The 27,260-nt window shown below is 43.1% G+C and overlaps 1 protein-coding gene across 1 annotated transcript in view; it reads left to right on the plus strand.

Moving 5' to 3' along the window:
* Positions 1 to 387: 387 nt before the first annotated feature.
* Positions 388 to 27,260, plus strand: part of CFAP251 (cilia and flagella associated protein 251) — a 70,544-nt gene continuing 43,671 nt past the window's right edge. Inside the window, exons 1-10 of the mRNA XM_061140700.1 lie at positions 388 to 539; positions 633 to 756; positions 823 to 971; positions 2,009 to 2,399; positions 9,085 to 9,222; positions 11,729 to 11,838; positions 18,357 to 18,468; positions 18,718 to 18,798; positions 24,867 to 24,944; positions 26,332 to 26,382. Of these exons, the coding sequence (XP_060996683.1) occupies positions 388 to 539; positions 633 to 756; positions 823 to 971; positions 2,009 to 2,399; positions 9,085 to 9,222; positions 11,729 to 11,838; positions 18,357 to 18,468; positions 18,718 to 18,798; positions 24,867 to 24,944; positions 26,332 to 26,382 (1,386 nt within the window). The remainder of the gene's footprint in view (positions 540 to 632; positions 757 to 822; positions 972 to 2,008; positions 2,400 to 9,084; positions 9,223 to 11,728; positions 11,839 to 18,356; positions 18,469 to 18,717; positions 18,799 to 24,866; positions 24,945 to 26,331; positions 26,383 to 27,260) is intronic.

The raw sequence follows: 27,260 nt of genomic DNA on the forward strand, positions 1-27,260 counted from the left end.
GCTGACTGAAAAGACAACAGTTTTCACCACTACCTGCTTCTTCCTTGATTCATATGCTTAGAATTGCTGCCAATGCCTGAGTTATCATTTTGCTGCCTGTGGGAATATGAGTATGTTTAAACTGAGTTAGAGGGCTCTAAAATTATTCCTAGAAAGGAATGAATCCCCGGGGGCAGGGGGGAGGGGGTGTTGGGCATCAATATTTTTAAAGATTTTGGACAAGCTTTCCCAGGAATCTGGCATTCTTCTCATTCTCATGGAAAGGGACAGAGCTGGCATTGCCCATTTCACTGATATGTTTGTGGACCAGGAAATCAAAGTGGGACAAAGAGGGCCCTGCTGATTATTATGTTCAAAATTTCTTTAGAGAAAACTCCAAAGAGAAGAATGTCAGATGCAGAGGAAAACCCACTAGAAGAAACAGAAGAATACAGAGAAATAGAAATGCAAGAAGAAGATGAAGAAGAAGATCCAAATTTTGAAGGGCTAGAAAATATGCAACGGGAATTAAAAGAAGTTAACACATTAGCATGGACAGCGTCTCCAGAGGAGGAGGAGGGAGAAGAAGAAGGGAGGGAGTTTGGGGAGGAGGCGGAAGCAGAGGATGGGGAGGAAGGAGAGGTGGAGAGAAGAGAAGAGGAAGAGGAGGACAGGGAAGGGAAGGAGGAGGGAGAGGAAGAAGAGGAGGAAGAAGGGGAAGGGGAGAAAAGAGTGGAGGAGCATGAGGAGGAAGAGGGAGGGAAGGGAGAGGAAGTGGTGGAAGGATTTGGGAAGGAGGCTGTCAAAGAAAAAGTAGGGGAAGAGACTGCAGAAGCACTGGAGGAGGAAGAGGAGGCCTCAGGAGCACAGGAAGAAACCTCTGTAGAGCCCGAAGAAATCACCACGTCCATGATCAGTTTGGAGAGATTTACACAGACTGATTCCCAGACAGTCTTCTCAGAAACATCCCTAGTAAGTAGGAGTTGTCATTCGTTCATTCATTCCTAATTATTAATTGCATGCTCGTTACCCACTTACCTGCCCGGCTATGGGAATATAAAACCAAATAAGACACAATCCATTCTCTTAAGGAGCTCTAGGGTATGTAGGGAGGCAGACCCATAACTGAAGAGCAAGTGTTAGAAAACTAAGTGGAGTGAGGGGACTTCCCTGGTGGTTGAGTGGCTACGATTCTGAGCTCCCAATGCAGGGGGCCTGAGTTGGATGCCTGATCAGGGAATTAGACCCCATATTGCCACAACTAAGACCTGGCACAGTCAAATAAATGTTAAAACAAACAAACAACTGAACTAAGTAGAGTGATTGAGAGATGCATAAGAGATATGTATCTATATTAAGGCTGACAACCCAGTTTAGCAGATGATCAGGGAAATCTTTCTGGAGGAAGTGTGTACCAGAGCTGACTTAAAGGACAGTGGTTAGCTGGAGTGTGCTTATCTAAAGAGTCAGCCTGTAAAACTCAGCTGTGGTCCAAGAAGAAGTGTGCGCCTGTGTGCTCAGTTGCTTCGGTCGTGTCTGAATCTCTGGGACCCTGTGGACTGTAGCTCGCCAGGCTCCTCTCTCCATGGACTTTCCCAGGCAAGAATACTGGAGTGGGTTGCCATGCCTTCCTCCATGGGATCTTCCCAACTTAGGGATCAAACCTGAGTCTCCTGCGTCTCCGGCATTGCAGGTGGATTCTTTACCCACTAAGCCACCTGGGAAGCCCCAAGGAGAAGTGACTCTCTGTGACTTTGTGGTGGTTTTGGAGGCCACTTAGAAGAATCATTTTGCTGTTGTGGGTCTGCTAGTAAGCTGAGAATAAACTTAACACACCCACGATTCCTGTTATTTGAGTACAAAACATCCCAGGCTCTCTTTTAAAGCGGTTCATAATTCTGATGTGAGGCTAACACTAAGACTGGCTGATTAGGAAAAGAAAGGAAACTAAATGAGGGACTGTAGCAGCATGTACTGTATTTGGTATCACAGTCTCCTTTTTATTTATTTATTTTTTTTTTAAGAAAAGTAGCGAGTCAAAGCATTCATTACAATCAGAGCTTTTGGAAATGTTCGAGCTTCCAAGAAGCCCTGGTTCACAATTAGAGTTTCTGGATTTGGATGTAACCACTTCTGGGGAACCACTGATTAGTTTCCCGGAAAGGCAGCCTTCAGGCGAGCTCTACCAGAGGCCCCAAGATGAATTGGAAGAAGAAGAAGGGAGAGACTTGGAACAAGAAAGGGGAGACTTGGAGCAGGAAAACAGGGAAAGGAGAAAAGAAATGAGAGTATCATATATCAGCGAGAAAAGCGAAAAAGAGTCACAGCCCAAAGCAAGGATCACCAAGGCATCGCTGGTCTCCACCGCCACTGAGGACATTTTGTTCCAAAGGAGGGAGAGTACCAACTTGTATCCCTTGGTAAGTGTGGCATCCTTTTATGTGTTTACTTTTTAAAACTTTTTATTTTTGTTTTGGAGTATAGCTGATTAACAATGTTGTGAAAGTTTCAGGTGAACAGCAAAGGGACCCAGCCATACACACACCTGTATCCATTCTCCCTCAAACCCTCCTCCTATCCAAGCTGCCAAATGGCCCCCAGTGCTTTGAGAGTATTTTGAAGTAGGGGAATTTTATGCCTATGGAAAAAATTGCCACCAGAAAGATCCATTTTAAGCTAATCATAGACTTGGGTCTTTTTAAAGTTCAGTTCAGAGCTCTGGCTGGCCGTGTGTGACAGAATGCGCTGCATCTGGGTTTGATAGCGGCACTGTTCTGCAAGCAAAGAAATTCCACAAGCGGTTTGTCTGTTGCATAGGGTGTTATTTTCTTTTTTTTTTTTTTTTTTGGCCGCGCCTTGAGGCATGTGGGGAGTTCCTCGACCAGGGATGGAACCCATGCCCTCTGCAGTGGAAGCATGCAGTCTTAACCACTGGACCACCAGGGAAGCCCAGGGTGTCATTTTCTTGCGGGAGACTCAAAATCTCTCTCTCCCCTTTCCCCTCTCCCCTCTCTCTATCTGTTTCTCTCCCTTTCCCACTCTTTCTCTTTGATATTCTAATACTTCTCTTCCAGCCACCAATTCTCTTTCTCCTCCTCTCCTCACCTCTTCTCCTGTAACTGGCTTGATCCCTTCACCAGCTCCCTAAACCATGACAGTTTCCTAAAAACTAGCCACCCCAAGATGGATCAATAAGCGAAAGGTCTGGAAGAAGTGAAAGCCACCAGGAAAAGCACCAGTCGGTCCAATGGAGTCTGCCTTTGCTGCCACTGACAGCATTGCAAGGAGGCGCCATCTGCGAGGAATAAAAATATTATCATTTGCCAAGAGAAGGAAGAGGAGGTTTCTTTTCCCCCTTCTTCCTCCATCTGCTACTTTCTGAAAATTGTTTCCTGGGATTCATCTTTCCCCCGCCTCTCCACTGTAGATCCATGCCTTTGGAAGATTCATAAGTGATGGAGTGTGTATACTTAATGCAGTTCCTAACACAGAGTGAGCACTTGACAAGTGTTAACAACCAGATGATGAATGGGTGGTGGTGGTGGTGGTAATGGAAGGATGCCGAGGGGGAAGTGCAGAGAAACTGACAGCCTCCTTTCTGTAGATGTGGCTGGCTTTGAGCAGTGGAGTTAAAGCTTCAAGCCTGCAGTTGCTTGGTCTGAAAGAAAGAATAACTTTGAGTTTTTTAGAGCCCATGAGGACATTGGTCTTATTTAGCCAACTAACCAGAAATCAGGTGATATCACTGGTGAGAGCAAGTGATCTTTGTACCAGGGCCCCTGCTCCCTGGACTTGACAAAAGCCACCACACAGGTCTGGGCCCCTGTTAGCCTTGGGCTTGTTGTAGAACCAAACTTGCAGAGGCTGTCCCCCTTTGCAAGTTTGCTTAGCTCTTTGAGGGCACTTTCTTTTTCCTTTCCTTTTGCCTTTATTGTTTCTTCTTTTTGTTAAAATGAATAAGTGCTCTTTATTAAAAAAAAAAAATATATATATATATATATATATACAGGGACTTGCCTGGAGGTTCAGTGGCTAAGACTGTGCTCCCAATTCAAGGGATCTGGGTTTGATCCCTGGTCAGGGAACTAGATCCCACACGCTGCAACTGAAGATCCTAAGCTCAAAGATCTTGTGTGCCACAACTAAGACCTGGTGCAGCCAGATAAATAAATAGTCTGTATTTATTTTTCTTAAAAAAATTCACCCTTTATTTCTTTTTTCTTTAAAAAAGAAAAGCATATATATATATATATATATATATATATATATATGGCAAAGATTCCTATTCTTTAACACACTCTCACCCAAAACCATTTTCCTGAGGTGATTACTGTTGCAGTTTGGTATAACCATGTATCTTTCCAGACTTTTTCTGGTACATATACAATTATGTATCTATACATACACACACACACACACACACACACACACACATGAGTTTGTATTTCAGTTTTTGTTTTTACCAGTGAGATATTCTGCATCTCTGTAAAATGTTCTTGCACTTAATATCTCTTAGAGGATTTTTTTGTATCAGTGCATATGTATCCACTTCCTCATTTTAAATTCAGCTATTTCCTTATTGATGGCCATTTACGCTATTTCTAATTTCTTGCTCTCACCAAAGGTGCTTCTGTTGCAGGAAGGGGGACCCCCTCCAGGGCCCGAAAGTGGGCTCTTGTCTAACACTCGGAAATGAATTGTCCGAGGAGATGCATGTGCTGACAAAGCAAGAGACTTTATTGGGAAGGGGTGCCCAGGTGGAGAGCAGGAGGGTAAGAACCCAGGAGAACTGCTCTACCACATGGCTCACAGTCTCAGGTTTTATGGTGATGGGATTAGTATCCAGGTTGTCTCTGGCCAATCAGGGTCTTTCCCGGTGGCTCAGGCATTGCTCAGCCAAGATGGATGCCAAGAGGAGGGTTGTGTTCCTTATTGGGACCTCCTGTTGTGAAATAATTCATGCAGTGGTTACTTATGCTGCGTGGCCAGGGTGGGTGGTTTCAGTCAGTGTGTTTCCCCTAACTCTTCAGTGCGTATACTTCTGCATCTATGTGCCGCAGCACCCTCCTTTTCCTTTGGGGTCCCCTGCCTTATCCCAGAGGCCTGTCATAAGTTGAAGTGCTCATGGTAAATAGGCATAACTGTGGATACCATCTCCACCCAAAAAACAAGGTATCATTAGTTTATGAGAAAGAATCATACGGCTATCAAATATAGTGAAATCTGGTTTTGACAATCAAGTTTTGTTTTCCAGATCACCATGTTTTAGAAGAAGATTAATATGAGAGGTGACTGTCCCCATGATCATCCATCATAAATGTCAAAACTAGTACAAAATGCAATGAGTATGAATCCTGTGTGATTTTGGTTAATGGTAGGGCTGCTCAAGGAAGTTCTGTGACTACTGAGTGAGGTCCACCTAGTTTTGATCTTGGAAGAGTTGTTTTACCTGGAGGCAGGAGTCTAGTTAAGAATGTGTTCTTTTTATAACTAATTTGTTAAGTTGGAAAATAAATTTCCAGGATGACTATAAGGTCTTTTAGAATTACCAGGTTTCCAAAAGAACCCTCTCACATGAAGAAATTGGCTTTTAAGAAGCAGCTAGAGGGGACTTCCCTGATGGTCCAGTGGTTAAGATTCCGCACTCTCAATGCAGGGGATGCTGATTTGATCCCTGGTCAGGGAACTAGACCTCACAGGCTACAATGAAGATCCTGTGTGCTGCAACTAAGACCAGCACAGCCAAATAAATTAATTTAAAAAAAAGATCCATCTAGATGTGAAATATTTCCATTCCTAGAAGGTGCAGCTTGAGACAATTATGATTCCACAATTCTACCACTCATACCCACGCAATAAAAGATCTAAATATAAATATAAGTTACAGCAAATGAGCAGATGGAATAAGGAGATAATGGAGAATGAAATGTGTAGGAGAGAAATCGGCCACGTTGCCCACTCTGTCTTGGGAGAAATATATGGTCCATCATTTAACCTTGAGTTTCATTCAAATATCAGAAAGGAAATGCACCAGATTTCATCTCTATGCTCCAATATAATTCACTGATTTTTGGTAACTAATTACATAACCATTATTTTAAACACTCTACCACATCAGCCTTGGTTAAGTTTTTAAATAGACTTTATGGGGGGGAGGGGCGGCAGTTTTAGATTATAGAAAAATGGAGTGAAAAACAGAGAATCCCTGTGTAGTCCCTTGTGCCTTCTTCCACCCCTGGTCTCCTCTGTTATTCTTGCATTAGTGGGAATTTTGTCTCTTTATAGTGAATACTTTGTCCTTCCAGGGAGAATAGTGAGTAAGGAACAAATACTCAGGCTAAATAATTGCCTTTCTTTTTTTTTTTTATAATTGCCTTTCTTAAGAAGTTACTTAGTGACTTTATTGTAACTTATCCATTCTATGTACTCTTATTCAGTAAATTGAATTTCACAACAATCAGTGCTCACTGTGTGGTTGATTACTGAACTGGGTTCTAGGTTCTGGGGAGTAGGTAAATAGGAAGCTGTTTCTATTTACTGTTGAAAGCTTTCCTTTATTTTTAAAGGAAACATTTTTATTAAAATATACAAAGAGAAAGTGCACACACAAGTGTAGAACTCACTGAATTCTTACACAGTAAACATACCTGTGTAAGCACCTTGCATCTTTGCTTTTCTTTTTAAATGGAGTTATCAATCACATACTATAAAATCCACCCTCTTAACTGCTTCTTAAAAGATTATGGTAAGGGACTTCCCTGGTGGGCCAGTGGCTAAGACTCCCAATGCAGGGGGCCTGAGTTCTATTCCTAGTCGGGGAACTAGTTCCCACATGCCACAACTGAGTTCTCATGCCGCAACTAAAGATACCACGTGCTGCAGCTAAGACCTGGTGCAGCCAAATAAATAAATAGTTTTAATCAGATTGTGTTAAAAGGTACATAATATAAAACTTACCATCATAACCATTTTTACATGTAAAATGATTTTGTTAGGTTGGCCAAAAAGCCTGTTCTAGTTTCTTCTGTAAGGAAAAACCATGTTAGGTGGTGGTGGTTTAGTCACTAAGTTGTGTCTGACTCTTTGTGACCCCATGGACTGTAGCCCACAGGTTCTTCTGTTCATGGGATTTTCTAGGCTAGAATACTAGAGTGAGTTGCCACTTCCTCCTCCAGGGGATCTTCCCGACGCAGGGATCGAACTTAGGTCTCCTGCATTGCAGGTGAATTGTTTATCAACTGAGCCACCAGGGAAAACCCCATAAGCTGTTATGGAAAAACCCTACTGAACTTTTTGGCCAACCCAGTAAATACATTCATAGAGTTGTGCAACTGTCATCATCGCCATCCCCATAACTCTCTTCATCTTGTGAAACATACACTGTACCTATAGCTGCCAACTCCCCATCTCCCACCCATTCCCGGCTAACACCCTTCTACTTTCTGTCTCTGTGAATTTGACTATTCTCGGTACCTCATATAAGTGGAACCGCTTAGTTCATATTTGTCTTTTTGTGACTGGCATATTTTACTTTCATTATGTCCTGAAGGCTCATCCACATTGGAGCATGTGTCAGAATCTCTGTCCCTTTGGAGGCTAAATAATATTCACACATTGTTTATCCATTCATCTGTCCACGGACCCTGGGGTTGCCTCCGCCATTTGACTATTGCAAAATGTGCTGCTCTGAACATGGGTGTACACGTATCTTTTTGAGACTCTGATTGATGTTCTTTGGGGAATATACCCAGAAGTGTAATGGCTGGATCACATGGTAATTGTATTTTCAGGTTTTTTGAGGAACCGCCACACTGTTTTCCACAGCAGCTTCACCGTTTCACACTCCCACCCATAATGCATAGAGGTCCCGGTTTCTTCACATCCCTGTAAAGTGTAGCCTTTAAGTTTTTTTTAATTTTTAAAGTTATTTTTGTTGAAATGCAGTTGATTTGCAATGTTAGTTTCAGGTGTACAGCAGAGTGATTCAGTTATATATAATATGTATTTGTGTATATATATGTGTGTGTGTGTATATCTTTTTCAGATTCTTTTCCCTTATAGATTCTAAGATACTGAGCATAGTTCCCTGTGCTATACGGTAGGTCCTTGTTAGTTATCTGTTTTATATATAGTAGTGTGTATAGTTTAATCTCAAATTCCTAGTTTATCCCTCCTTCCCAACACACTTTCCCCTCGTGTAACCATAAGTTTGTTTTCTATGTCTATGAAAATTTACCCCTTTAAAATGTACAGTTGGGTCTTTCCTGGTGATCCAGTAGTTAAGAGTCCACCTGCCAATGCAGGGTCATGGGTTTTAATCCCTGGTTGGGGAACTAGGATCCCACATGCCTCAGAGCAGCTAGGTCCTCATTGCTACAACTGGAGAGTTTGTGTGCTGCAATGAATGATCCTTCATGACCCAACGAAGATCCCTGCATGCCGCAACTTAGAACTGACGTAGCCAAAAAAAAAAAAAGAAAGAAAGCACAGTTGTTTGGTTTCTTAGCCCATTCACAAGGTTATGCAACGTTTGCCACTATCTAATTTCAGAACATTTCCGTCACCCCAAAAAGAACCCATACACAGTAAGCAGTCACTCCCCACTTCCTCCCCCAGCCCCTGGAAACCATTGACCTACTTTCTATCTCTATGGATTTGCCTATTCTGGACATTTCCTTATAGATGGAGTCATACACTATGTGGTCCTTTGCATCTGACTGCTTTCACTTAGCATCACATTCTTGGGGGTCATCCACATAATAGCATGTTCTTGAGGACTTCTCAAGGTGATGTTTCTCTCTTTAAAAAAAATTTATTTGTTGGCAGTTTTATGTTTTTGGCAATTTTGAATTTGAGTTGCAGCCTGAGGGCTTAGTTGCCCCATGCACACAGGATCTTAGTTCCTTCAACCAGCGATAGAACCCACATAACCTGTGTTGGAAGGTGTATTCTAAGCTACTGAACCCCCAGGGAAGTTCCAAGGTGGTGTCTCTTTATTGGCTGATGATGTGAACCCTCTTCCTCCAGGACTCACGCTAGGATCACCCCACGGCCCAGCTCTGTCACACACCATAGTGTCCTGCTGGTTTTACCTTTGTCTTCCAGACCATGACCTGGTCATTCGGGTGGAACAGTTCCCTTCCTGTTTACTACATTCGAGAAAACGAGAGAGTCCTTCTCTACGCCAGTGGTCACACTGGGGTCATCTACAACGTCCTCAAGAACAACCAGCACCATCTTCAGGTTTGCAGACTTCTCTTACTTCTGGTGAAAGAGGTTGTCGTTAACTTGAATACAGTTACAAGAAAAATACAAGAAAACTTGGTTTTTATTCCCAGGACCACCCTCATTCTATCTCAGTCACGTGTTCCTTCCTCCCTTCTGAACCATAACGAATTCTGTTTGCAAACAACTTTTGCTGTTTATTGTTTTTCTGATTCTAATCAGAATCAATTTACAAATAGCAGTTGACTTTAATTTTATAGTAACTAGAGTCTAAAGCATCTGTATATTTTTTTACATTTCTATAAAAAATGGGGTCAGGAGAGACTATATTGTCTCCACCGGACAATGATGAAATGCAAAGGGAAGCTCTTCAGCAAGGATTCAGACTTCACTAACCCTTAGCCTCCTTTCCAGGGCTCCCAGGGCTTTGATCCTCCTACTCATGCTGAAAAGTGGTTGTTAATATCCCTATTTCACAGGAGAGGAAACTGAGGTTCAGGTCAATTTAGCTGACTGGCCCAAGGCTGCTGTAGCAGGTGGTGAAGCCAAGTCTTAGGTTCAGGTCTCCTGACTTGAAAGTATTAAGTAGGTCAGTTGTCCTCTCTCTCCTCCCTCCAGCATCTGTTTTTATTTACACCCACTAAGTGCCTCCCTAAATGCCCCACACACCTTCCGTCCCCACATTGCTCTGCTTCCTCTGTTCCATATGTTTCTTGACCCCTTTCATTTTCATTTATCTGTCCAAATGTCATGTTTTTCCAGTGTCTGAATTTCTGCTAGTTAACCTGGTAAACAGTTCCACATCACCCCTTTCAGTTGACCTATATTTTAATGAGGACCTTCCTCAGTCAATGCCCAGATCAGAAGCTTCACCAAGTATTTTTCCAAGAGGTCAGCCAGTACTCAGCATCCTGCCAGGGATCCAAGACACATGGGTGTAACTTCAGGAATTTGCTTCCTAGAAGTCCTGAAATACACACAGTCCGCACGCCCTTCTTGGCGCTTAGTTGAATGTGCAGCGCCGAGTGCAGCAGGGGGAGAAGGGACAGTGTGATGATAGGGATGTGGAGGAGGGGCAGATGGGCTGAGAAGCAGGGAGCAGCCAGGCAGGCGTCCAGCCTCCCCAGAACGGACGGCTGGGTGGGGCCTTGGCCATTCATTCATTTCCATATGTATTTGTCATAACCATTATGTTTCAGATGACGTCGTGAACAAAACAGATCTAGTTCCCCCCACCATGGAGAGGCAGACATTAACCAAGTGAACGCATAAATATATAACTAAAGATTAGGGACTTCCCCTGGTGGTCTGGTGGCTAAGACTCTGTGCTCCCAAAGCAGGGGGTCTGGGTTTGATCCCTGGTCAGGGAATTAGTTCCCACATGCCACAACTGAAGATCCTGTGTGCTGCAACTAAGAGTTCCCATGCCACACCTAAAAGGTCCCGCATGCTGACCTGAAGACTGAGGATCCCACGAGCTGCAAATAAAGACCTGGCACAGGCAAATAAATAAATAAATAATACTTAAAAATTGCATAAAAATAAAGATTATAACAATCGCTGGAATGGGTATGTGAAATTGCTCTAAAAGAGAAAAATCAAAATCTGAGAAGACTTCCTCTGAACTGGTGGGCAGGGAATAGAAAAGTGCTATTTTTGATGAGACCTGAAGGCTGAGCATGAGCCAGCCAGGGGCAGTTTTGGGGGGAAGAGCATCCCCCACAGAGAGAGCTCCAGGTTGTCAGGCCTTTTGTGTGGGGCCCAGAGAAGAGGCCAGAGTGAGCGAGGGGTTGACATGGAAAGAGAGCAATAGGGGTTGTTTCCTGGCTGCCATCTCTTGTTTGTGTTTCCAGAAGATTCCTTGTTGCATAGGGAGGATTGTAGGAGGATACAAGTGAAAGCAGAGGCCAGCAAAGAGGCTTTGGCACCAGAGCTGCTCAGGGACCCGAGTGAGCAGTTTTAAGGGAGATGAGGCCAGCAGGGAGGTCCAAGGAGGTGGGACCTGGGAGGACCCAGACATTTATTCTCAACCAGGGTTCAGAGTCAGGTACATGCCTCGACCCCTAGGAAGCTACTGTTCTTATGGGGAGTGTAGCTTGTCCTGTTAGTGTTTTGGGTTTTTTTAATACTTTTTTTTTACTTTTTTTTTTTTAATGTGGGCCATTTTTAAAGTCTTTGTTGAATTTGTTGCAATATTGCTTCTGTTTTATGTTTTGGTTTCTTGGCCCTGAGGCATGTAGGATCTTAACTCCTCGACAAGGGATGGAACCCACACCCCTTGAATTGGAAGGTGAAGTCTTAACCCCTGGACCATCAGGGATGTCCGTCCCACAAGCGTTTCAAGGGAAAGTTTGAAAACCTCTGGCCATAGAGTAACACTGAGAAAGTGGACAGGAGTCAGATGTTCAGCGGTGGAGACTAGACAGGGCGCTCACGTCTCTCTCTGGGGTCCCGCCTTTCCTGCTGGTGCTGGGGCTGGGCCACACCCTCCGTGTCTCAGAGCATCTTCTCTTCACGTCTGCAGGGTCACCCCAACATCATTTCCTGCCTCTGCATCAGCGAAGACAGGCGCTGGGTCGCCACGGCCGACAAAGGGCCCGGCTGCCTGATCATCATATGGGACTCTTTCACAGGGTAGGCATGCCAAAGCCACCTCCTCCTCATTTATGTACAGTAACAGGCCGCTGTAACTCGCAAAAAACGAGGCATGCTGGTCTGGGGATACAGAAGCCAGTGCTGGGATGCAGGGCAAGGTGCAAGGGTCCCAGGAGAGTTTGTCTTCCTGCCTCAAGGCCCATGGGAATGACATTACTTTGGTGAATTTCCCATGGACAATTCTTGGCTCTTTAAGCCCAGAAACCCTGTCGCTCAGATGGTAAAGAATCTGCCTGCAATGCATGAGACCTGTGTTCGATCCCTTGGTCAGAAAGATCCTCTGGAGAAGGGAATGGCTATCCACTCCAGTATTCTTGCCTGGAGAATTCTATGGACAGACAAGCTGGCAGGCTACAGCCCATGGGGTCGCAAAGAGTCGGACACAACTGAGCGACTGACGCTACCAGGTACACTGGCCTGAGGGGAGGCCAGTTCACACTCACCCAGCTGGGAGGCCCAGAGAAGTTGTGTGACTTTCACCATCTGCAAAAAAAAAAAAAGAGAAGGCTAATCGTACCGTCTTTGTTTCCCTGGGCTGCTGTGAGAAGTTACCTCCAGGGACTTTCCTGGTGATCCAGTGGCTAAGACTCTGCACTACCAATACAGGGGGCTTGGGATTTGATTCCTGGTCAGGGAACTAGATCCCACATGCTGCAGCTAAAAGATCTGGCACAGTAAAATAAATAAATATATATACAAAAAAAAATTACCCCCAACTAGGTGGCATAAATTACAGAAATTTATTCTCTCATTGTTTGCAAGGCCAGACATCTGAAGTCAGGGTGTCTGCAGGGAGCTCCTCGGGGCCCTGAGAGAGAATCTGTCCCATGCTCCCCTCCTGGCTTCAGGTAGTCACTGGCATCCTTGGTGACCCTTGACCTGTAGACATGTCCCTCCAGCCTCTGCTTCATGTGGCATTTTCCTCTCTGTATCTCTCTGTAAAGTCTTTTCTCCTCTAAAGACACCAGTTGTTGGGTTTAGGGTTCTCCCTAAGCCAGTAAGGCCTCATTCTTAATTATTTAGACCTGCAGAGACTCTGATTCCATGTAAGGTCACATTCTGAGGTTCTGGGTGGAATGAATTTTGAGGGGCGCACCATCTGACCTATGCTACTTACCTTACGGGATTGTTATGAAGATCCAGAGCACAGTACCCGGCCCAGGATAGATGCTCACAGATGTGTGTCCTTTCGTAATTCCCGGTCCTAGAGACAGAGGGCAGTGTCAGTTTCATTGACAAGATTGTAAGGGCTTGATTGGGTGTGGAGGGTGGGTTGGGGAGAGGTGAGGTGGGTTAGACAGTCCAGGTGGAGAGGAAGGTTAGGAAGAAGTTATGTTGAATTTCTGGGCACAGGAACTTCCCTCCTCCAGGTGACCCGTGGCATCTATAGGGCCGTGTTACCTAGCCGCAGTCCTTACCTCACTTGACCTCTCAGTGGCTTTCAACACCCTTTACTTCCCTTGGCTCCTCTGACACCACATCCCCTGGTTCTCCGCCCAGTGCTGTCTGTTCCCTCTCAGATTCTTCTCAGCCTTATCCTCCTCTAGCCGTTCCTTAGCTGTGGCACGAGGGGATGCGGGTGCTGTTGGTGATGTTCTCCAGCTGGGCAGGAGCACACCTAGCGCTTGAAACCAGACCATCTTTCTCAGTGTTTCCTGTGTTTGCTGAGGGGGCGCTGCTGGAGGGCGTTCCATCTGCCAGTCCCATGGGCCTCCCCTGCCAAAATGTCCAAAAGTCCTGTGCCTTCACCTCCAAATAACCTCAGCCTCTGTCCATCCTCTCCTGCTTGGGCCGCTGCAACAGCCTCCTGATGGATTTCCCCTGCTCCCCTTGCAGTTTCACTCTTCAACCCCCCACCCCCACCCTGCCTTCATGGCACTGAACCACTTTTTCTTTTAGTTATTTACTTTTGGCCACACTGTGTGGCACGTGGAACTTCTCCAACCACGAATCGAACCCACTTCTCCAACCACGAATCGAACCCTCGCCCCTGCAGTGGAAGCATGGAATCTTAACCACTGGACCACCGGAGAAGCTCCTGAACTACTTTTACACGTACAATTCCCTGGCATTAATTACATTCACAATGTTAAGCAATCATCACCACCATTTGCAGAACACTTGCACCACCCAACCAGAAAACCTGAAGGAATGAATTCCTCACTCTCCCTCCCCTCAGCCTCTGGTAGCCTCTCATCTGCTTTCTATCTTTGTAGATTTGCCTGTTCTGGACATCTCATGTTAATAGAGTCATACAATATGTGGCTTTTGTGTCTGGCTTCTTTCACTTAGCATAATATTTTCCAAATTCTTCCATGTTGTAGCATGAATCAGTATTCCACTCCTTTTTATATCTGTTTAAGATTCCATTGCATGAATATACATTCTGTTTATCCATTCATCTGTTGATTTTTTTAAATTACTTTAATACATTTTAATTGGAAGCTAGTCTCCTTTGGCCACCATCTCCAATCCTAGTCCTCTAGTCAACTTGGAGCATTTAGTTCCAGAATATTTGCTGTTGTATTAAATACATATGTGTGGCCAACAGCATCGTATGGTTTTCCTCCACAACTTTTTTTTAAAAATGATCTTATTTAATTTATATTTTTGGCCATGTGGTATGTGGGATCTTAGTTCCCTGACCAGGGATCCAACCCACACTCCCTGCTTTGGAAGTGTAGAGTCTTAACCACTGTATCACCAAGGCAGTCCCTCTCCACAACATTTTGAGCTTGATCTTTGAGCCAAATGCAAAATCCGATGGTTCTGCTCCCCTGCTGAGAACCCTCCAGGGACTGCTCATTGCCAATTCAGCCCTTGTTGCAGGGGATTCGCACCTCACACACTCCCCACGCAAACACTTCTGCCACGAAGTGAAATTCCTGTCTGTGTGCCTAGCGGTCACCTGTAGCAATGACATGCTTTTCAGCTGCGAGTAATGACAAAGCTGTCCTGAGGCAGGAAGGGCGGGCCTCTCACTTGTGTCTCTTCTCTCAACCCTTTGCCGACAGCTTCCCTGGCCCAGGCAGAGCTGGCCTCCTTTCAAACTGTGTTTATCCTTTGCTTTTTACTTGTTTATAGAACTGTCTCCCCCATTAGACTGGGGGTGACTCTGCAGTAATTTTTTTTTTAACTGCAAAGTAAAGTGTGTCTCTGGTTAACAATGCAAATGATTCATTGATAATGAGTTTTACGATATTGCAAATGATGACTCGGGGAACCCGGAAAGGATATTTGGTGTTAGAATTAATATTCATTTATTAAAGTGATAAACCGTACTTCTTCCTTTGAGATATTAGTTCACCTTGAATCCTAACTCTGCAAATCTAGCATGTTTTTGCAGTTGCCTATAAGGGGGGCTCTGATTAGTGTTTGGGCTCACAAATTTTGTTATTATCTCCTTTTAAGTGTTTTAAACTGCATTTAGAATTGGAATATATTCAGTTTCATCTTTAAGTTCTTTAGTAGTCTGATTAACAAATAAATCCTTCATTAGTACTTAAGTAATTCTCATAAATCTAATAAACTAGACATAAATATGGCAATAAGCTAGACATAAATGTGGCAAGTCTTAAGTTCTCTTAAGTGTTCTAATATTGTTTATAAACCTAATACAATTTGAATTTAAAATCACAAGTCTAAATCAACTACAGACTGTAAATTAGAATCACAAATTAATCTGTTTGTTAACATATCAGAGACTCTGATATGTTAAGTTCTCTTAAACATGACTCAGTCCTTTAAAAAAAAAAATCTCTTATCACAGATGTTAATAGCACAGGTCCGGCTACCTCATCTTCTCTACATTTAATTCTGTCTCCAGAGATGAGATACATTTGCCCACAAAGGACATCAGTATGGCATTCCTAACAACTTTAGAACTCCCTTCTCAAGGGAATTTTGGGGGCTGCTTCTCAGTGGCATAAAATTTCTCAAGTGACAGAGAACTAGACAGGCCCTCAGCCAGCACGTGGACTTAGTTCCAGCCAATTGGTACACCAATGTGACATACTGAGGCCTGTTTACATTAAGGTCTCCATTATGAAAAACCAACTGCGGGAACTTCTCCAGAGTCCAGTGACTAAGACTCCCAATGCCTGGGGCCCGGGTTCAGTTCCTGATCAGGAAACTATATCTAGCATGCTGAGACTTAAGAATTCATGTGCTGTAACTAAAGATCCCACATGCCACAACAAATATCAAAGATCCCACGTGGTGCAGATTAGACCCGGTGCAGCCAAATAAGTAAGTAATAGAAAAGAAAAACCATGGATCCACACAGCCCATGTACCTGGATTAAGTCTTCCTACCACCCGCTCTTCCAGTGGAGGTCAGGGCCTCCCCCACATCACAATTCACTTCCATCATTTCTTCAACTGTTTCTTTTGTTACTTTGACTCTCTCAGGTATTCATATATTGTCTAATTAAATTCTGCATGTGTTAAGGCTTTGCTTCATACAGTTCTAAAGTGTTGCCAGTGACATAATACAAACATGTGGAAATTAAAAAAAAAAAATGAAAGTCCCCCTTTACCCAAGCCTATATCCGGAGTCACCATGTAGTTTGCAGTTCATTCCTCCAGAATTTTTTTTTACTTATAAGTACACACACACACACACACACACACACATTCAGGATGATGCTACGTATACCGCTTTGCAATTTGCTTTTTTCACAAGATTTTAGACATTTTCTCAAATCTACTTCATTCTTTTTGAAGGTGACATATTTTTTCTTTATATGGTTTTACCATGCTATTTGTTAAATAAACCCCATATCAATGGATATCTGTGTTGTTTCCAAATTTTTGCTGTGAAAGCCGTGCCACAATGAATATGAATTGGCATTTATCTCTGTTTACTTTTGCTATTATTTCTCTAGGGGAAAAACAAGTTGTAGAAGTGAAACTGGTGGCCCTTAGGATCTGTGCATTGAAGACTTTGACACGTGCAGCTAAGCTGCTGTGGAGAAAGCCTATGTTTGTTTATTCTCCCCCTTCTGGAGGAGGTTGCCGCTTTCCTGAGAGCTGGGATGGTGACCGAGGCAGCTTGTTTCATGTTCTCATCCTTCACTCCTGGCTCAGAATTGGCCCTTGATAACAAAGGAGTGACTTGTGCTCAGACAGAGAACAAATAGCACATTTACATACTGCCCTGAGCTTTTTAAAAAAATTAGTTTATTTTTAACTGAAGGATGATTGCTTTACAGTATTGTCTTGGTTTCTGCTGTATATCAATATATGCATCAGCCGTAAACATACATACGCCCCCTTCTTCTTGAACCTCCCTCCCACCTCCTTCCCCCTCCCACCTCTCTAGGTTGTCACAGGGCCCTGGTTTGAGTTCCCTAAGTCATACATCAAATTCCCATGAGCTATCTATTTTATATATGGTAGTGTATATGTTTCCATGTTAGTCTCTCCATTCATCCCACCTTCTCCTTCCCGCCCTCCTTGTCCACAAGTCTGTTCTCTATGTCTGCATCTCCATTGCTGTCCTGCAAATAGGTTCATCAGTACCATCTTTCTAGATTTCATGTATATGTGTTAATATATATGATATTTGTTTTTCTTTTTCTTGACTTCACTCTATAATAGGCTCTAGGTTCATTCACCTCATTAGAACTGACTCAAAAGCATTCATTTTTATGGCTGAGGAATGTTAAGGGCCAGATTAGAGTTTTTTGTTTTAAATTAGGGCAGAATTCATGTATGGCTCAGTCAGTATAAGAATCTGCCTGCAACGCGGGAGATGGGGGTTTGATCCCTAAGTTGAGAAGATCCCCTGGAGAAAGGCATGGCAAGCCACTCCAGTATTCTTGCCTGGAGAATCCCATGGGCAGAGGAGCCTGGCGGACTACAAGTCCATGAGGTTGCAAAGAGTTGGACACAACTTGGTGACTAAACCACTACCACCAAAATTCACCTAGCATAAAAGTAACCACTTTATTTTATTATTTATTTATTTATTGCCACACCATGCAGCATGTGAGATCTTAGTTCCCCAACTAGGGATTGAATCTGTGGCCCCTGCAGTGGAAGCTCAGAGTTTTAACCCCTGGACCCCCAGGAAAGTCTCAAGAGTAACCATTTAAAATAAACAATTTGGTGGCATTTGCATGTAATCACAGTGGGGGGCAGGCATCGTCTCTATCTGGTTCAAACATTTCCTTCTCCCCGAAAAGAAACCCTGAAACCGTCAGCAGTCACAACCCACTCCCCCACCGTCCATCCACAACCCCCTGGAACAAGCATACATCTGCTATCGGTCTCCATGAATCTGCCTATTCTGGAGATTTGATATAGGTGGAATCATACAACGCACAGCCTTTGGTGTCTGCCTCCTTTCCCTCAGCACCATGTTTTCAAGGTTCATCCATGTTGTCGCCCGTGCCAGTGCCCCACTCCTTTTTTGTGACAGAGTGACATTCCGTAGTGTGGCTAGACCACAGTTGTCCTGTTCCTGAAGTGGGGGTCCCACATCGTGTTTTGCAGCATTCCTGTGCACACGATATTTGACAGCTGCCCAGAAGATAACGGCATCAGGGCCATGGCCATCACCCGCGACGCTAAGTATCTGGCAACCATCTCAGATGCCGAAATCCAGGTACAGGGCCCGTTGGGGCAGCCAGCCTGTCAAACGTGTCCCCGTGAGCAGCTCTGCTCAGGCCATGCGGCATCTATGGTTCTCTGGGTGCACGGGTGACCAGATTCCCGTCAGGGGCTCCCTGCCTGAGGCCGAGCTCACTGTGCATTGCTCAGTTAGCGGAAGTCACTGGGTTACCATGAGAGGTGTAGGTGACTTCAGCAGCGTTCGGGAACCTTCTTTCTCTCCTCTGTCTGCTCTCGCTCACAGAAAGTTTGCATCTGGAAGTGGACGTTAGCGGCAGAAACGCCAGCATGCACTCTTGACCTCCCCAAGGAATATGGTTTTCAGGTGAGTTCAATTTGAACCTGTAAAGATCCACCTAAAGTTACCCTGGAGCCAGGTCAAAACTCCTTTTTGTTTTGCTGGAGCTTAGTTATGGTGCACTAGAGTTTTTTAAAAAACTCCTATCCGTGTTCTTGGGCTTCCCCGGTGGCTCAATGGTAAAGATTTCGCCTGCAATGCAGGAGACACAGGAGATGCAGGTTCAATCCCTAGGTCAGGAAGATCCCCTGGAGGAGAAGTGGCAACCCACTCCCGTATTCTTGCCCAGAGAATCCCGTGGACAGAGGAGCCTGATGGGCTACAGTCCATGGGGGTCACGAAGAGTTGGACACTTACTGCAGCAACTTATGCACGCATCCATGTCCTTAGTTTATTTTTGGTGATAATAGCTAATATTTTAAATCTCTTCTTATGTGCAGGTTTTGCTAAGTTCTTTGCATGCAGTATCTCACATAATCTATGCAACATGCTAGAAAGAGGTTACTGTGGAATTAATATTACTGCTATTAATTATCAAATAATTGGTCTACAGTCACCCAGCTTTTCTTATTCTAAAAGCATGCTCTGAACCACTCTTCATATAGGGCAACTATCAGTATTCTTGATTTGCATGAGGCGACTTGCCAAGGGCACCAAGACCGATGACTCTGCTGCTCTGTACCATCTCAGTCAACCTCGTAGCCTTTGTTCACCTGCACATACTGCACTGTGCGCCAGGCGCTATGGTCAGGATGTATGTTGCTTGTGTGAACTAGAACCCAAGCAGGGGGTCTGGGTGACTGGACTCAGCCAGACACGCATCATTATCAGTTTTATATCCATTTTCTCTCTTTCTCCCCCTCCGCCAACATTCTCCCTGCACCCAGAAAAAAAAAAAAATTCTTACTTAAAAAAAAAAATTTTTTATTTGGCTGTGCCAGTTGTTACTTGTAGCAAACAGGATCTAGTTCCCTGATGAGGGATTGAACCCAGACTCCCTGCATTGTGAGCTGGAGTCTTAACCACTGGACCACAAGGGAGGTCCCAAATTTCCTTACTTCTTAGAGTTACTAGTCACACTTGGATATTTAGGATGAGATACCAAAAATATTTGGGGGATTTTGATAGAGATTGCACTGAATCTATAGATCCCTTTGGGTAGTATTTGTCATCTTAACAGTATTGCCTTCCAACCCAGGAGCACAATACGTCTTCCTATTTATTTATATCATCTTTAATTTCTTTTAGCAGTGTTTTTTTTTTTTTTTTTAAATCTCACCAGGTTTTTTAGTTGTATTTTATTTTTACTTGGATAATTACAGTATTGTGATGGTTTCTGCCATACATGAACATGAATCAGCTGTAGGTATATGTATGGCCCCCACTCTTGAACACCCCAGTCCGTCCCCCGCCACCCTCTAGGTTGTCACAGAGCACCAGCTTTGGGTTCTCTGAGTCATATAGCAAATGCCCACTGGCTAACTATTTTACATATTGTAGTATGTATGTTCCAATGGTACTTTCTCAAATCATCCCACCTTCTCTCACTCCAACTGTGTCAAAAAGTCTATGTCTCAGCAGTGTTTTGTAGTTTTCAGTGTACAAAGCTTTCACTTCCTTGGCTAAATTTATTCCTGAGTATTTTTTATGCTTATGTTTTTATGTTTTTTATGTGGAATTGTTTTCTTAATTTTTTTTTCTCAGAATGTTCATCGCTAGTGTATAGAAATGCAACTGACTTCTATACTGCAGCTTTGCTGAATACACATGGCTATTTTAATTTAAATTGGTTAAAATAAAAGCATACATTCATTTCCTTGGTCTCACTAGCCACATTTCAACCATTCGTCATCCACGTGGACCCGGTGGCTACCCTTGTTGACAACACACGTGATAGAATATCTCCACCCCCTCAGGAAGTACTGTGGACAGCACGGCACAAACTCCCGGCCTTCTTCCCCCAAGTCCTGGGTGTGTCCCACCGTCAGCCTCCTCTGGATCCATGCCCCAGAGGGATGAATGTGGCTGATGAGAACCACCAACTGAGCAGATTCATCTTACTTAAAATTCAGTCAAGACTTTCAAGAGGGCTCTCAGCCTGGCCTGGCTGCTTTGGTAGACTGTCGTTTTCATTTCTAGAGACAACAGTTTCATAGCTGCTCCTCCCATCTCCCACTGCCCTGCCTCCCACACTCAGCTGATGACCTCTACCCCTCCTGTTTCACTGAGAAAAATGGAAGCCATCAGATACAAACACCAGCCTGTTCTCCCTCCCAAATCTGCCGTGTGTGTGTGTGTGTGTGTGTGTGTGCGCGTGTGCACGTGCGCTAAGTTGCTTCAGTCATGTCTGACTCTTGGCAACCCCGTGGAATGTAGCCTGCCAGGCTCCTCTGTCCATGGGATTCTCTAGGCAAGAATACTGGAGTGGGTTGCCATGCCCTCCTCCAGGGGATCTTGCTGACCCAGGGATCAAACCAGTGTCTCCTGCATTGTAGGTGGATCCTTTATCCACTGAGCCACCTGGGAAGCCCTGTAAATCTGCCACACACCTTCAACCTCACCATCTTCTCTTTTCCCCTCTGACTGCAGTGAAAGGCCAGTGCACTAGTTCCTGGCTGCCTGAGGCCCTTCTGCAGCTCTCACCCCTCCCTCTACTACACATAAACATGCTTTAGGACCACTGATCCTGAGAGAATGCTCTGACCCCACATCTCCTTCCAGCTATGCCCCCTGCTCCTCTTTACAGGGAGACTTCTCAGAAGCGCCGTCTACACTTACTTTCTCTACTTCCTCATCTCATATCCTTTTTATTATTTTTTTTCCAGGCAATATTTGACCTCTTTGTGTTTTGTTGCTAAATAAGGCATACATGCAAAACGTGTACATCTTAGAGAAGAAAATAAAATGTACCTGTGTGCTCATCACAGGATCATGGAATAGAACGTTACCTTAACCCTAGAGGCCCCCTGTGTTCCCCTTCCTGATCTCATCCTCGGTCTTGCTCCCAAAAGTTAACCATTATCCTAAATTTTGTATTATTCATGCCTGTGCTTTCCTTTATACTTTTCTCCGGTGACATATGTATCTCTCAATACTATCTGTTTTCATTTTACCCGTTTTTGACCTTTCGATCTTTGTGACTGGGTCTTCCCTGGTGGCTCAGTGGTAAAGAATCCACCTGCCAGTGCAGCAGCTGCAGGAGCCATGGGTTCAATGCCTGAGGTCAGGAAGATCCCCTGGAGTAGGAAATGGCCACCCGCTCCATAGTCTTGCCTGGAGAATCCCATGGACAGAGGAGCCTGGCAGGCTACAGTCCACGGGGCTGCAAAGAGTCAGACATGACTTAAACGGCCAAGCATGCACGTGTTTGGAATCAGAATAATTGTTTGATCTGCTCAGCATTCTGAGAATCGCCCATGTCGATCCTTGAGTTGTAATTCCTATTCACCTTCACTGCTGTTTTGTTTCTTGCTCTTTGAGTGTTGCAGGACTTATTTATCCATCCTCTGTGGATGGATATTTCCCTCTTCCCATCTGTCCTCCACCCACCCACCGCTCTAACAGAACTGTGCTGCCCACGGTCACTGGTATCCCCAATCAAATGGACATTGTTTTTTTTTAAAATAGCTTCCCAATGGATCTCCCCATTTTTAGTTTTTCATTTTTATAGATTTTATTTTTAAAAATTACAAAAAATTTTTTTGGCTATACTGGCTCTTTGTTGCTGCTTACGGGCTTTCTCTAGTTTTGAGCAGGGACTCCTCTCCAGTTGTGGTGCGAGAGCTTCTCATTGAGGTGGCTTCTCTTATTGCAGAGCACGGACTCTAGGGCTTAGGTGCTCCTTAGCATGTGGAATCTTCCCGGACCAGGGGTTGAACCCATGACCCCTGCATTGATAGGTGGATTCTTAACTACTGGACCATCAGGGAAGTCCCACAACTGTCAATCTTACTGCTATTTTTTTTTTAAAGTTATGTGTCTTTTCCCGCACCTCTGGCTGCTTTTAAGATTTTCTCGTGGTTTTCAGCAGTTTTTTGATGGATGGTGTATCTATGCGTGTATGGATATGTTGTTGTTGTTGTTGTTGTTTTTAAAAAAACTTTATCCTTTGGGTTTTTTGAACTTGAGATGCCATGTTTCCTCAGTTTTGGAAAACTCTGGCCATTGTCTCTTCAAACATTATTTCTGCCACATTCTTTCTTTCCTCTCCTTCTGGGACTCCAGCTATATGTGAGTTAGACCTTTTCAGCTTGTCCCATAGGTCTTTTATTCTCTTTTCTGTTCTTCTGTGTCTTTATGCTTCATTCTGGACCTTTTCTCCTATAATTTATCTTCCTTTTTTTACTGTTAATTTGGCTTCCCTGGTAGCTTCTTTTCTACTAACAAATTATTTATTTGACTATATTTAATTTTCTGTTAAACCATATTTTGAGTTTTTAAAGCTTTTTTTTTTTTCAGATCTAGAAGTTCCATTTGATTCTTTTTAAAAATAGAGTTATCTGGTGGCTAATCATCAGGGAAATGCCAATCAAAACCACAATGAACTATCTCCTCACACATATCAGAATGGCTATAATCAAAAAGGCCACATATAGCAAATATTGGGGAGGGTGTGGAGCAAAGGGAACCCGTGTACACCTGGGAATGTAAATTGGTGCAGCCATTGGAAAACAATATAGAGGTTTTTCAAAAAGCTAATAGTAGAATTTCCATATGACCCAGAAATTCCACTCCTGGGCATATATCTGAAAAAAAATTACTGATTCACAAAGATACATGCACCCCAATGTTCAAAGTAGCATTATTTACAATTACCAAGATGTGGGAGCCACCTAAGTGTCCATCAACAGATGAATGGATATAGAAGGTGTGGTACATGCATTCAGTGGAACACTCAGTCATAAAAATTACCTGGTATTCTCTTTCTGTAGACCACTCGTCTTCCTCCTTTTCAGTCATATGACTCTTTCATGTGCCTGGTTATTTTTCACTGAATGCCTGATGTTGTACTTTAAGAAGAATAGGAATAATTTGAGGCTCAGGATGTTAGTAACTTTCTCCAAGGAAGACTTAGTTTTGCTTCTTTTGGGCCTTTGGCAAAGCAATCACCTCCATCTAATCAGAGATTGAGGTGACCTGAGGCTGATTTTCAGCCTTTGTGAAGCCTCGTCCATGTACTTCCTTTCACCAGGACTTTACCCCACCCAGACCTTTGTGCTGTCCTGAAATTGATCCTCAGACGTTAGCCTTGGTAGCTCACATTGCTGAAGTGATGCAGCAAGCAAGGGGCAAGAAGTCGGTGATGGGGTGGAAGGGGCAGGAGCGGAACGTATAAAGCATTTCTTGAGCCCATCTCTCAAAGCTGCCTCCCGTGCACGCCTTCCTGTTAGACTGCAGCCGCCCGCCTCCTGCACACGTACCGTTTGGAGACGTGCACGTGAGTGTCCCCAGGGCTTCCTCACTGGTTTAGTCGTTCTGCACTTCAGGTTTCCTTCACTTCTGTAGTATCCGCAGGGTTGGCTTTTGGGAACCCATGCTATTCACCATCTTGGCAGGAATCAGAAAATCTTTCCAATATTTTGTATTCATTCCAAGTTCCCTTGTGGCCCCGTCAAATTTAGAAATGAGTACACAGCAGCCTTTGTCCAAAAGGACACAGAATAAAGGTTATTAGTGAATACTGGTTTACTTTTGCTTGTTCCAGTTTATAGATGATGAATTATAGTAAATAAGACTAAATAAGAAAGGAAACACGTTTGAGTTCATTCATTTTCACACTCAGTATTTCAGTTATATTCCTATTGCTTATAAAATGCCATGTGTTTTCTGTTTTATATTCCTACTCAGTTATTTATTTTAGTTAAAAGTATTATTTAATTTAATTTAATTTTTTGGCCACACCACCTGGCTTGTGGGATCTTAGTTGCTCCACCAGGGATTGAACCCATGCCCCCTGCAGTGGAAGTATGGAGACCTGACCACTGGACCACCAGGGAAGTCCCCAAAATATTATTTATTTTAACATCCAACTTAACCAGAGAGAGACAGAAAATTTTTTATTATAATGTAATATATTTTAATATTTTATATTTCAGAACTACCTAATTTTTAATCCAACAAATAATAAAGAATTGGTGAGCAATAGTAAAACACAAGCAATATATTATACGTGGGTAAGTAGAACTGTTTTCATTTGTTTTAAATATATGGATGAGTATCTGTTTATTCTTTGAGTACAGATGTTTTGGTAATGTAACAATATAGTATCTACTTAAAAAGCAATAAACATATTAAAGTGTTTTGATTTAATTATAGCATTTATTTTAACCCCACTGGAAATTAGCATATTAAGCCAGAAGCACATAATTTAAATTCTATTTAATTTTTTAAATTAATGAAATGAATATTTTTTTGAATGTATTTAAGGCCTAAGATATAGTTTCAAATCTTGGACTCTTTTCCCCTTTTTTTTCCCCCTTTTTTAAAAAAATTAATTTATTTTAATTGGAGGCTAATTACTTTACAATATTGCAGTGGTTTTTGCCACACATTGACATGAATCAACCATGGGTGTACATGTGTCCCCCATCCTGAACCCCCGATTAGCAAACAGATTGGTGATAATGTATACTGACACAGGGAAAAATCATGGTATTAAAAAGACATCAAAATGTAACATAAAATTACCATATGACCCACCAGTTTCCAGGTATATAACCAAAATAATTGAAAACAGGCACTCAAACAGATAATTATATACAGATGTTCACAGCAACAGCATTATACACAATACCCAAAAGGTAGGAGCAAATGTCCATCAACTAGTGAATGGATAAATCCAATGTGGTCTATCCATATGTGGAATATAACCTAGTCTTTGAAAGGAATGAAGCGCTGACACCTACTGCAACTGTGGATGAACCTTGGGAACATTATGGTGAATGAAAGAAGCCAGACCCAAAAAGCCAAATACCATATGATCCCATTCATAGGAAATTTTCAGAATACCTGAATCCATAGAGACAGAAAGAAGAATGGTGGTTGTCAGGGAATGGAGGAGTAGGGGATGGGGGGTGACTGCTTGATGATAGGAGGGTTCCTTTTGGGGTGATGGAAGTGTCCTGGAACCAAAGAGAATAACAGTTGCACAGCATTGGTTATGTACTAAATGCCACTCAGTTGTACACTTTAAAATGGTTAATGGTTAATTTTATGTTATGTGAATTTTCCCTCAATAAAAAATGCAAAACAATTGAATTGCTGATTTACAGTGATAACTCATTACTTCAGGTATTAATGATAGCTTAAAACCTTATAAATGCAGAAGTTAGATCTGCATTAACAACCACTTAAAATCACAGTCGTTTGTGGCATTATTTATTTATTTTCTTTCAGAATGTTTTTAGATGTTCCTGGAGATAGCAGGTTCTCCTACATGTAGAAGTTGCAAAGCTCTGCCCCTGTTTCGATGCATTTGTTTTGATTTTGCTGTTATGTTGCTTTTCTTTTGGAAATGGCTTTTTTTTTTTAGTAGTGATTATTTTTTTCTGTGCTTATCAGTATCCAGAGGGAGGCATACTTGTTCACAGTGCCCCGCTTTTAACAGAAAAAGTGAGTATGCCTGTTGTACTTTTTATATGCCTGACTTTGTAGGAAATAAGTATGTGTGTGTCAGCCTAGTCACTTTGGGTACTCTGTGTGTGTCTTGATATTGGGAAATAATTTGAAATTTTTACTGAGGTCCTTTACCATACTGAATGGTCAGTTTAAAATAATGGAAGGATTTTTCAAAATAATATAGAATACAAATAAATGGCAAAGAGGTACATGTATATGTATGGCTTAGTCCCTTAGCTGTTCACCTGAAATGGCCACAATATTGTTAATTGACTATACCCCAATACAAAATTAAAAGTTTGAAAAAATTATAAATTTATCCTGCAATATTGAAAATAAATGGCAAAGGAAATTTACTACCACAAGCAAATACCCAAGAAACTGGTGGCTTTTATAATGTATGTGTGCCTGTGACAAAGGATGAAAGGTAATTTGGGGTGATGTAAGTAAAGTCATTGGACATGAGTGGATCCCTTTAAGCTGCTTAGTTTTCAGAGCAATTAAAAAATGATATGGAGGGACTTACCTGGTGGTTCGGTGGTTAGGAATCAACCTTCCAATGCAGGGAACATGGGTTCGTTCCCTGGTCACGAAATTAAGATCCCACATGCCTTGGAGCAGCCAAGCCCGCGTACCACAACTGAAGTGAGCCCACGTGCCATAACTAGAGAAGCCCGCGAGCCACAACGAAAGATCCTGCGTGCCACGACTAAGACCTGACACAGCCCAAAATAAATTTTAAAAACTGATATTGGGTGTTTAGCTGTTTAAGGTCCAGTAGGAAGGTGGTGAGCCAGGTGTTGGCAGAAACGTTTTATCCTGCTGGCTTTCCTTGAGCGATTGCACCAGGGGTGGACCTTGAGTCCCGTCTC

Source organism: Dama dama, chromosome 5 (assembly GCF_033118175.1).
Source record: "Dama dama isolate Ldn47 chromosome 5, ASM3311817v1, whole genome shotgun sequence".
Taxonomy (NCBI): Eukaryota; Metazoa; Chordata; class Mammalia; order Artiodactyla; family Cervidae; genus Dama; species Dama dama.